We start from the raw sequence: 11,298 nt of genomic DNA, 5'->3' as shown, positions 1-11,298 counted from the left end.
GTGCAATCAACATTTACTTTGTGATGATAAATAAAAGCAGAAAACTTTCTTACATCCAGTTTAAAGGTCACCAAAACTATTCACATTTCATCCTGAGGGGGACATAAATATGTTAAGCTAATATTGTTACAACTCATCCAATAGTTGTTCAGACATTTCACAAAGAAACACAAATGGCAACCTCATAGTGGAGCTAGATAAAAGTCGGGGTATCACCAAAGTCAATAGGATGTATCCTCTGGGTACCATGACTGTCTCATTTCTCATTTCATTCTGGACCAAAGTGGTGGACATACAGACATTGCCATGATGTTAGCATGACTAAGAAGGAGCATAAGAAAGTCAGTGGTTCCTTGCTCTTCCTTCCTATTTCAGAAGATGAGTCACTAATTCTGTGTGGTTGGATGTCTGCTTGTGTAAAAGGCATCGAACTCAGACCTGCACAGTTGGACAGAGTATAACTGTGTCATAAAATAACGACCAAGTTTATTTATGAGTGAATACAGAAGGCGCACAGGTTGGATAAGATATGTGGAAAAACCAATGAAACTAACACCGTATCCAAACTGCATCAGAACTGATCATGGCACTAAATGTGTATGTGTGCCTCCAGCATGTAGAAATCCGCTTTAACCTATCACGAAATAGGTTTACCCAGATCAGGCCATTTTATGATGAGCCACCTGGTCTCACTGCCACATCCATCAGGTGGAGTAATTTTCCTGTTAACCAACTCCAACTGGCCACCTGAACACTACCAGACACGAGGTGGAAATTGTAATATTAGATGCTGGAGTAGATTTAAATCTTGTTTGGAATAAAACCTGCTGCCCGGCCCAAAAAACGTTAAACAGTGACAGACTAACTGCTAGACATTTCATTTTTAACAAGCATGACAGCACGTGTTCAAATTCCAATTATTTCTGGAGTTCAGCTGTCGGAGCAGATTTATTAGTTTTCTCCCTTTCTTGTTATCAATAACTGTAAATAAGTAAAAATAAGATTGTGAGCAGAAGATGAAATGTGGGCGATTGAATGTGGGCCCAATATTCATTTAGTTTTTTTTAGAAATTCAAGTTAATGAAATGAAAGTGAGGGGGAACAGCTGAGCTCATTACAAGCACCCTATGTGTGTGTTTGAAACATCCGGTCATCATGTGGTTTTTGGTGTTGGAGGCAGCGTGCGTTGGTGTTGAACAAAACTACTGGGAGCACAGGTGAAAATTAGTTTTCTAACTCTGTGGGAGTTAATAGAACTGGTTAGTCCCCAGTGAAGAGAAAAAAAGATCAAGTGGACCACTTCAGTTACCCTGGATGCTGCAGTGTGCATCTGTAATGTTCTGCCGAAGTCAGACATATTCAGAGCCCGCAGGCACAAGTGAACAACATAGTGTCGAAGCCAAAGTGAAGCTGTTTAAGATGGAGTTCGGTTAGAGTTAAAGTTAAAGTTACATTGTGGTGTTTTTTTACCAAAATGCATCCTTGGATTTGAGGCCTAATACATCCTTGTCTGTTGTTCATCCTTGTTTTTGTTTGCACATAGCTACATTACATAGAAAGTTATCATCTCCTTTATATCACTTCAACCACTTGCATCGACGGTCTTGTGTGTGTGCACTAAAAGGGTACATTTAACATCAGAAAACTCTATTTTTTGTATTGACCTCAATGGGAAAAAAAGTATTATGTTTGCATATGTGTCTCTTAATTTCAAAAGACTCCTTTTGTCTTGAAACTTAAAGGATATCAAGGCTTTTACCACTTGTATACCAAAAGTAATGTGTAAATGGTGTGTAAATGTGTTTTTTTTTAAACGTACTTAAAGGAATAGTTCACTCTGGAACCAAATTCAGTCATTATCGACTCACTCTCATGCTGATGAGAAGTCCGGTGTAGTTTCTTATTCCTCAAAGTGCAGCTGGAGACCCGCGGGGGTACCCTCCTGCAGCAAAAATCCATATAACAGGCGTCAATGGTGTCCGAGACGAAAAGGTCCATAAAACTACACAAAAACTTTGTAATATTCCTCCATACTGCTCGTCCGCTGCAATCCAAGTGTCCTGAAGTGGCGACATCCAGAGTTTACTCGAAACGACGTCATTTAGTAGTTTCAAAGTTTCAAATCACTAGTGCAGGCAGATCCCTCTTGTGTTTGTGTGTCGCTCGGTCGCTCACAGCTGGATGTAAATACCGGTGTGTATCTATCGCGAGTTCTCGTTGATCTTGTCTGGCACGGCTTCTGTAGTGCAAGCAGCTGTGAGGGAGACTCGCGTGCACGCGGGAGCGTGCCTCCAGGCAGATATAGCATAGTGACTGTTTAGGCTAGAAAAATGTGCTAAATGACGGCGTTTCGAGTAAACTCTGGATGTCGCCACTTCAGGACACTTGGATTGCAGCGGACGAGCAGTATGGAGGAATATTACAAAGTTTTTGTGTAGTTTTATGGACCTTTTCGTCTTGGACACCATTGACACCCGTTATATGGATTTTTGCTGCCGGAGGGTACCCCTGTGGGTCTCCAGCTGCACTTTGAGGAATAAGAAACTACACTGGACTTCTCATTAGCATGAGGGTGAGTTGATAATGACTGGACTCGTTCTAGAGTGAACTATTCTTTTAAACTCACTTAAAATAGTTACTGACTTGACTCCTTTCACATTGCCAGGAGACTAGTTTGCCATCACGTTCGTAATCACAAACGCATTGGTATTTGAAGACCTGAGAATGGGACTCAAAAATCAAGGATCTTTTCCAGAATTGCTTTAAAGGTGTGCCTACTTATTCTTGTTTTGATTGACTACCTAAATGCACACACCGTGGCTTGCCTCACCTTTCTGTTTATCACTGTCTGACAACAGCATAAGAAGGCCTACATTAAATAGGAGAGGTCACATCACAATCAGTGTGTTTACAGGAGGGATGTAACACCAGAGAGCATCTCTCTCTCTCTCTTGGATCCTGGATGGCATCGCTCACTCAGATGGATAAAAAAATGCTAAAATGTCCTTTTTTTCAAATACACTTGGGCGGCGGTATCTGGGTGGCCCACCCAAGTCAAGTTTCTCTTGATTGCCAGGCGTCTCAGCCTATCACTGTCAGCTCTCTGGGTTGCCCCTTGTTTGCCTCACATCAGGTCCACCCCGGCTCCAAAGCTGGATCATTTGGCTTCAACACCTGACCAGATGGGAACAAGTGTAACTGGCTTCAAACAGTCCCTTTAGAGATCTATTGAAGATGCTTCAGACACTGTGTCTATGTTTGTCTACAGTCTGTGTGCGTAACATCCCGATTGCATCAGCTGTCTGATACTGTACAGAATTAGAGCCTCCCCGTGAAGATCTCACCCAGCTCTGGCTGCCAGTACAAAGGCAGTCGCGGCGAAAAACATCCCCCTCATATGCGAGCCTCTGCCAGATAAGCAAGAGTTGATCTCTTTGCATGAAACCAAGCATTTTACTAATTTGAGTGGCTGCACTGGAACAGAGTTCAAAGCGAAGCTGTGATTTGCGGCTGTTTTCTCACGAGAGACGGGGCCAGTGCTGTTGGCAGTAAGACGAGCTGCTGATTGCATTGCTTGTTCCGCCATACACAGGCCTCTCAGATGGAGATGGAGAGTATTACTGGACAACAGCCCTCTGAAAGTACATAAAGATTACTGAGCTGAGCACATTAACACAGACGACACAAACAGCATTACTCACCTCCCAGGTAGCAGGATGACAGCGAGCAGGAGAGAAGGAGACAGAGAGCGTAAACAGACTGCATTTGTTCTAGCTGTCTCCACATCTAAATTGGTATTATAAATTGCTGTGTGTTTATACAGAGTTGCCAACTCTCACACTTTTGGCGCAAGACGCCAGCTTTCAGGCTCTGTCTCACGCTGCTCAAACAAATCACACACGAGGATGCCACAGAGCCACTCCTTTGTGAAAAATATAGTTATATACGCCAGATTAGATAGGCTTTCCCTGCTCAGAGGAAAGAGTCTGAACATTAGGCTTTTATCCACACAGCCATGGTACAGTACTTGGTATTATTATGGAACTGCAACATCATTACCATGATACTGAGCTGATGTTTTGTTTGTTGTAGGCGTCTTTATTCTGAGTTTATCAAACACCTTTAGCCATCACACAGCAGCAGGGACGATATGTGCATCTTCAGAGTGAGAGAGTCACTGTGCACAAAGCATAGATACTTCATTAATTATTCATAACTATTAATTATCCCTGACACAGCGACAGGATCGGTCAAGTTCTAACGGATCTAATTGACCTCGTGTACTTTTCACACTACAGACTGGTGAGCTGCACACACTGATTTACATGTTTTGGCTACAGTCAAATCGTTTGTAACATACAGCGGTTGTCCTCCAACTGAAGCCTGAGCTCCATCAGAGCTGTGGGGACATTTATTTCTACTTTTGTAAATTAAGTCAACATTTTTCTGTCCTGTGAAGTTTGTAGTGAAGGCTTTTTTGGTTTTGATGCTTGAATGTCTCACAGCACTGGTTTAGTGACATTATTGTGCACCTTATCACGTTCCCATATACTGTACAGGACGCAACATAAACAAACACAGTAAAGACATTTCTGAGTTAAAATGTCTAAAAACACCAAGACTCTTCCCAAGAATATTTTTCTAATTTCTAGTCAAATATTTCAGTTTACTTAATATAAGACACAATCACCTAGAAAGTAGCCTTTCAGTGAGGGGACTTGTTTTTAGACAGTTTTCACATTTTCAGACCTATTTAACTTTTTAAAAGCAGGACACACCTTCATTATTTTATTTACGTATTTTTTAAGTGTCATTTTTTCCACAATACTACATTATTACTACATTATCTAATCTGTGAACATTTCTGCCAGAGTCACTTATAGGTTTTCATCAACTATGATGTTTGTTTACTGCAACAATGAAGACAACAACTCCCATGATCCCACACAACCTGACTACTCTACTTCTACTTCTTCAGTTTTGTTTTAATTGAGAGACTCCTTATGGCCGAAATAACACACTGTGTGTTTAAATAAAGTATTTACAATGTAAAATGTCTTTCAAAGAGTCAGTGCCCACTACATTTGAGGTGGATAGATAATCCATTGAATGATAGCCTTTAATTCTTATGGTAAAATCTTCTACTGAACAAGGAGTCTTTGGGAAAACTGTCCATAATGATGTGTTGAGAAATTTTCAGCTCCATTGCACTGGGATGGAGGAAGCTAATTTAAGATAGCTTCCTTCATTGTAGACTCTGATCTCTGTTCCCGAAGGTCAGCGCTTGCTATTCTACAAAGAGGGGAATTTTTACTTAATACAAAACAACTACTGCAGATTTACTTCACCACTGCAAGTGAATCCAGCAATTTGTTTGAATTGCATGTAATCAGACCTTAATAGAAGGCTGTCGCTGATATGTGCCGTACTTGTTTTAAAGCAACATTATGTAGAAATTGGCATTTTGTGTGATTTGGCGCCTCCCCCCCCCCCCACAGTTTTTGAGTGCATCGCTACAAATCCCAGGTAACATAGATCAGAAACAAGTGATAGGGAGCGGAGTGGCTGTGACAGAGACACCCCTCACCCTATTACAAGACACCGAACCATCAAAATGATTTGTAAAGATGTTACATAATGTTGCTTTCAATTTCCTGGCAGTATGTAGCCACATTTGGGAACCCTGTTGTGGCCCTCAGAAGGCTTATCCTCAACACAGCAGAGGCATCCAGGTAAAGCTCTGTAGATTCAAGCTTTGTGAATTCAGGAGTTACTCTAATTGACCACCTCTGACTGCCAAGCCAAAGCTTTGGGAGCTTGTTGGCACGAGCCTAAGTGAGGCAGCTTGCACATCTGAGTGTTCCTGTGATGTAAATATGGCTGACCACTGATGTTTCATCTTCTGTTTTTTTCCAGAATGCGTGAGAGGGACCTACAGAGCATGTGCAGAAGGGCGCTGCTGCTGACCGTCTGTATGGTGTCTCTCTGGGGACAACTGACCAGCGCATCGTCACACAGAAGCCACATAGGTATAACGCTGCATGTGTTCCTCATTGTTGTTTTTCCAGGGCATCTTGCCCAGGACAAGCAAAGTCTGCTGCTGCTGGCTGATCAGCAGCTCTACTGAAGAAGCTAAGGATTAAAGAAAAGTACTGGTCTTTGCCCAGGAAAAGTCTGCCTACAGAAAACTTCTTTAATCTTCGTCTTTAATGTGTTTTTGTTGAAAATAATGGGTGACTTTTGACTTCCAGGAGGAAAGACAAAAGTCACCCATTATTTTCAACAAAAACAGGAATGTTTATGTTTATGGTGACCAAAACAGGTATTTTAAGCCAAAACTTGATCTTTTCCTGTCCCTAACCAAGTGGGTTTTGTGCCCTTAACCTAACAAGATCATAAGCACAGCTTTGTCACAACATAAATTAAGAAAACTGAACCTAAAGAAACATAAAGTTGCAACATAAAGAAATATCCGTGGTTTATAGAAACCTACATTGCCAACAGTTATTCTGGTGACTGGGTTATAATACAAGAAAGCCTCATTAAATGATTAAAAACAAGCTGGGGAAGATGAAAGCAATTTAATCTCCTAAAACAACTTATTATATGTTTTTACAGCCATTTATTAGACCATGAGCAACAAAACCCATCACAATAAAATATAACAGGATGAAGTTATACTGCATCAGTAAATTCTCACACATCGCGCGTAGGTTGATTCAGGTGAATTACAGTTGAGTTCTCTCACGGATTGCATTCTGGATAAATTGGTACAGCAGTCACAGTGTGTCATGACCAGTTCTTTACAGCCCGGGTCAGCTGCATGCGCTGGCCACAGTTCACCTCACTGACTTTTTAAAAAGAAACCGATATAATTAGATGAGCTCTCTTTGTTTCTCTGCTCGCCAGCAAGGCAAAGATGTACTGTAAGGTTTTGTGCACATGGGAATTCAGCAGTTTAGCCATGCAAGTGAAGCATGAGATGGAAAAAGTAATACCAGTACAGTTAGTGTGTGTGTGTGTGTGTGTGTGTGTGTGTGTGTGTGTGTGTGTGTGTGTGTGTGTGTGTGTGTGTGTGGCAAGGGACAAGACCTTTCAAAGAGATTTCCGTTTCTGAAGAGATAGCCTGATCCCTGGGCGTATCGGTAGAAACTGTGACTACACATTGATATAATGAGCCGTATTCCACTGGAGGACAAACAGCACACAATGGCTGGAGGGAAACGGCTCCACGTTGGCTGAAAACAATAAGAATGACCAGCACAAGACTTTGATAGGGCATCAAAATCCAGGGCCATGACAGGATAGACTGCACGGGGAGAGGATGCTCGTTATATGAAACAAGCATGTGCCTTTGTCGAACGTGTTTCAAACCAAGTTAGAGGCAGTAGAGGAAAATGATGTGACTTCGCAAGCTGCTGAATAATTTGACCATTTAATAGCTTATCTCAGAATCACCTGTGGAGAGACTGCAATACATTGAAGGCAGTTGAATGTTTAAGAGTTAGGTTATACGTGTTATGTGTGTTAGTAATGTGTTTTTTAAATTGATTGGCCAGAGGGGGGCAGCACTGAATTTAAAAGTCAGATATTTGGCTAATTTTCATTTCATTTCATTCTTTAATGTTTAAAAAAACATGTACCGTCCATTGCTGCAGCACCCTCTGTTTGAATGCTCTGTTTTAGTGCCTGTCTCTTTAAGACCCCTTCCTGAAATGCCTAGTTTGCTCTGATTGGTCAGCTCTCACATGCTTGAGCAGGCACTGCTCACTGTGCATGTGTATACCAATTTACAGTATGTAATTCGTCCGTTTTCCAATGTGAACACACAGTCACAGTCAGACCCCTGTTACAGTGCACAACTGTACAATATACAGTAGCTTTGGGATGCAGTGTGTTTATTATGCACAGTTTATTTAATGTAAAAGCATTTAACAGCAACAGTCACCCTATTCCTCATGAATACAAGCAAGAAACATGAAGTAAAACATATTATAAAGTAAGTGGACATCCGTGTTCACTTTGGGAAATGCTCTTTCCTGCTTCAACATGACAGTTTCCCCCTGCAGACAGTGAGGTCTGTAAAGAAATGGTTTTCCGAGTTTAGCGTGGAAGAATTTGGTCAGCTCAGAGCCCCGACCTCAACCACTCTCAACACCTTTGAGATGAACTCGAGTGCTGACTGTGAGCCGAGCCTTATCGCCCAACATCAGTGACCAGCCACACTAATGCTGTCGTTGCTGAATGGGAGAAAATCCCTGCAGCCGGGCTCCAAATCCTTCTCAAGAGGAGTGGAGGCTTTTAACGCAGCATATGAATGGTTTGAGCTTCAGGTGTTCAACTGTCACATCTAATGTGTAATGATCAGGTGTCCACATAGTTTTGGCCACTGTAGTCCCAAAAAGATGTTGTGGTGAAATATTTTTTCGATTTTACGGCCTGGCCATTTATCATATCCAATATTCAGCTTTTTTTCTGATTATTTTTAGAATCAGTTTTTTTGTGTGTGTGTTTTTTGCATCCAATTGTTCTGTTGTCATTCACACTGCGGAAGCTGGGGACATGTCCCCACCACTTTCTGAAATGACTTTTTAAAAGCATGATGAGTTTAAAAAAATTCTGCAATTTTTTTTGCCTACAATCACATATTTTGAAAATCGCTGCGAGATGATTTTTTTTCATGTGAGCCCTTATGTCCCCTCCACTTTTCAACACAAAGTGGCAGTTGTTGATAAATAAATAAATTTAAAAAGTAAACTTTGGCTCTGATACAGCATGCCATCTGCAAAGCAACTAGTAGCTAAAGTTTTTACTATAAATGTAGTGGACTAAAAAGTACAATATTTATAAAGGTTGAATACGTAGGATTGCCCAAGCTGTTTGTAAATGCACCAGAAAGATACAACGTCAAATCCAGAGCACAGCAACAAACTGAGAAAATAAGAAAATCCAGGCAGAGGGATGCAGGGTCTCTGCAGATATGAGACACTAACACGCCTTTGCTCCCATTCGAGTCTTCCACTCTGTCTGTTTCCGTCTTGTCGCGTCTTTCATGTCATTTTGTTGCATTGATAGGCTGAAATCAGCAATGACACGAAACAGAAATAATCAATAATTCCCCTCAAATGCATTAAAACAAAAGTAACGAGCTTGTTTTGAAAATGTAAGGAGCAGAAAGCACAGATATTTGTGTTCAAATGTAGCAAGTAAAAATAAAAAGATGTCAGAAAAATAAATACTCAAGTACAAATACCTCAAAATTGTGCTTAAGTACGTGAGTAAATCTACTTAGTTACATTCCATCACTGCTTTTGGCTATAGTATTTTTTTTTTCTCACTCCACATCATTGATGAGAAACCACATGTCACCTTCGTGTGTGATAGTCAAATCAATACATTCAGTATTTTCTGAATTTATTTGATGATTGAAGACTGACAGTGGAGTCGTAAATCCCCCTGCTTTGACTGCAAACATGTTGGATAAACCACTTAATCTTGGGGCTTACATCTCTGTCTCTTTGGTTTTGCATTTGTCCCCGCTCTTGTGGTTTGTGCACTTATTCCTGTGATTTATTAGGAGAGAGAGAGAGAGACAGAGAAGGGGCCAGCGCAAGTAGCCCGGCCCCGTTCTCCCCGGGCTGCGCTGACACTTTGGTAATCATGCAGCCTGTCCCTGAGCTACGGAGGTCAAGTCAAGGTAGGCCCAATAAACAAACCTCCTTAGCCCCTCTGTTTATTGAGGTGGGGGCTTCGCCAAAGCAATTGAACCTTTCACCACAGCCTGACTGGAGCACGCTGAGCTCACAGCGCGCACGCATAACCCCTGTAATAAGACCACTGCATCCCCCAGAGCACCATCTGCATTCATTAGCTAGTCATGAAAGAGTGGAAGAGGAAGAGGAAGGGCGAGAGAGCAGAGTGGTCTGGAGAGAGAGCGAGTGTGATAACAAGTACCTCACGGCTGTACAATTTGTTTTGGTCCTGTCGATAGTATTTAGACTGATGATGCGACCGGGTCAAATAGCACCCTCATTACTCAGCTCTTTAGATACTTGGATACTTTTTTTTTTTTTTTTAAAGCAGTAACTCACTCCGCCTCATTTAAAAAACGGTAATCTAGCTCTCTGTGGTTTGTTGGTCAGTGTCCGCAAGGGGCAAACGCTGGGATGTGGCAGAGAGGAAAGCAGGCGTGAAAAACACATTTCCCACCGAGGCTGCGTGACGCAACGTGGCAGCAGCTCCTTCTTCTTGAAATTTAAAAAAAAAAAAAAAAAAAGGCTCTAAGCAGCGCCGTTTACAGGTCGTATACTCTGTTACATTTTTAAATACAAGGCATTAAGCCACATGGCTCGTGGATAGCTCCACAAATTGGAATGAGAATGACTTTGGAGCTCAGGTTTACGCTGGGTTTAAATCAAGGTCCCGTTCTATATTCACACACACACAAGGGGCCGAGCTGCCTTATTAATAAGATGAAACTGTGCACTCTCATTTGAATTCAGTGGAATATTTCCATATTTGCTTATGGTGGAGACTTTCTAAAAACTGTGACGCACTCTAATGGCTCATTCTCAGGCTGATTTTAATGCTTCAGGGGATATTTTTTTGGTATTCTATGCAAATTGGCTTCTACTTTTTCCCCCCTCTTCATTTTCAGTGTTTCACATTAGGAACAAACTGATTATCCCGAGCCCCAAATTAATGACAGAATCCAACATAGACTTTTATAATTTTTTTGCCTGATGTCAACTGTTTTTTTCTCCCCCCACTGTCCCAGTCAGCTTATTATTTATTTATTTGGAAAAGATACATATAGTTGTGTCACGTTAATAAAATTTGTAACTCAAAATATGCTTACGAGATGAATTAGGATTGTTTCTCTGTGACCGCCTGGAGGGGAAAAGGCTGCGCAGAGAGCTCTTCATGCTTGATGTGTTTTGATGAGAACCAGGCAGCAGCAGAGTCCTTTTTTTGTGTCTAAAGGCTTAGATTATTTTAGAAATTCAAAATAATATAATTTGTGACAGCCCAACTTTGAAAAGCTCTGGGGTTGATTTGGTTATTGTGCTTTGAACAATGATTTTTTTTGTGTGTTCAGAATGTCCCAGTAAATAAATATTAATCAGAAAATTACTAGATAATTGAAAAAGAAAATTATTATTTTATACTGCACGGAAGTCTCCTCATTTCTTTTCTCTTTGTTCACTGTCTGTGTAGCCTGAAAACAGACCTGACAAAATGTTGTAAAAGTTAACCAGATAAGTCAAAAATAAAATAAAAGCAGATACATTACATTTA

At 41.1% G+C, this 11,298-nt stretch overlaps 1 protein-coding gene across 1 annotated transcript in view; it reads left to right on the top strand.

Annotated features, from left to right (window-relative positions):
- Positions 1–5,917: 5,917 nt before the first annotated feature.
- tafa3a (TAFA chemokine like family member 3a) overlaps positions 5,918–11,298 on the top strand; it is a 48,365-nt gene continuing 42,984 nt past the window's right edge. The window contains exon 1 of the mRNA XM_073469029.1: positions 5,918–6,029. Within this exon, the coding sequence (XP_073325130.1) occupies positions 5,918–6,029 (112 nt within the window). The remainder of the gene's footprint in view (positions 6,030–11,298) is intronic.

The sequence above is a fragment of the Pagrus major genome, chromosome 6 (assembly GCF_040436345.1).
Source record: "Pagrus major chromosome 6, Pma_NU_1.0".
NCBI lineage: Eukaryota > Metazoa > Chordata > Actinopteri > Spariformes > Sparidae > Pagrus > Pagrus major.
The sequence above is the reverse complement of the archived record's forward strand: the minus strand, read 5'-3'. Positions and strand labels throughout refer to the sequence as shown.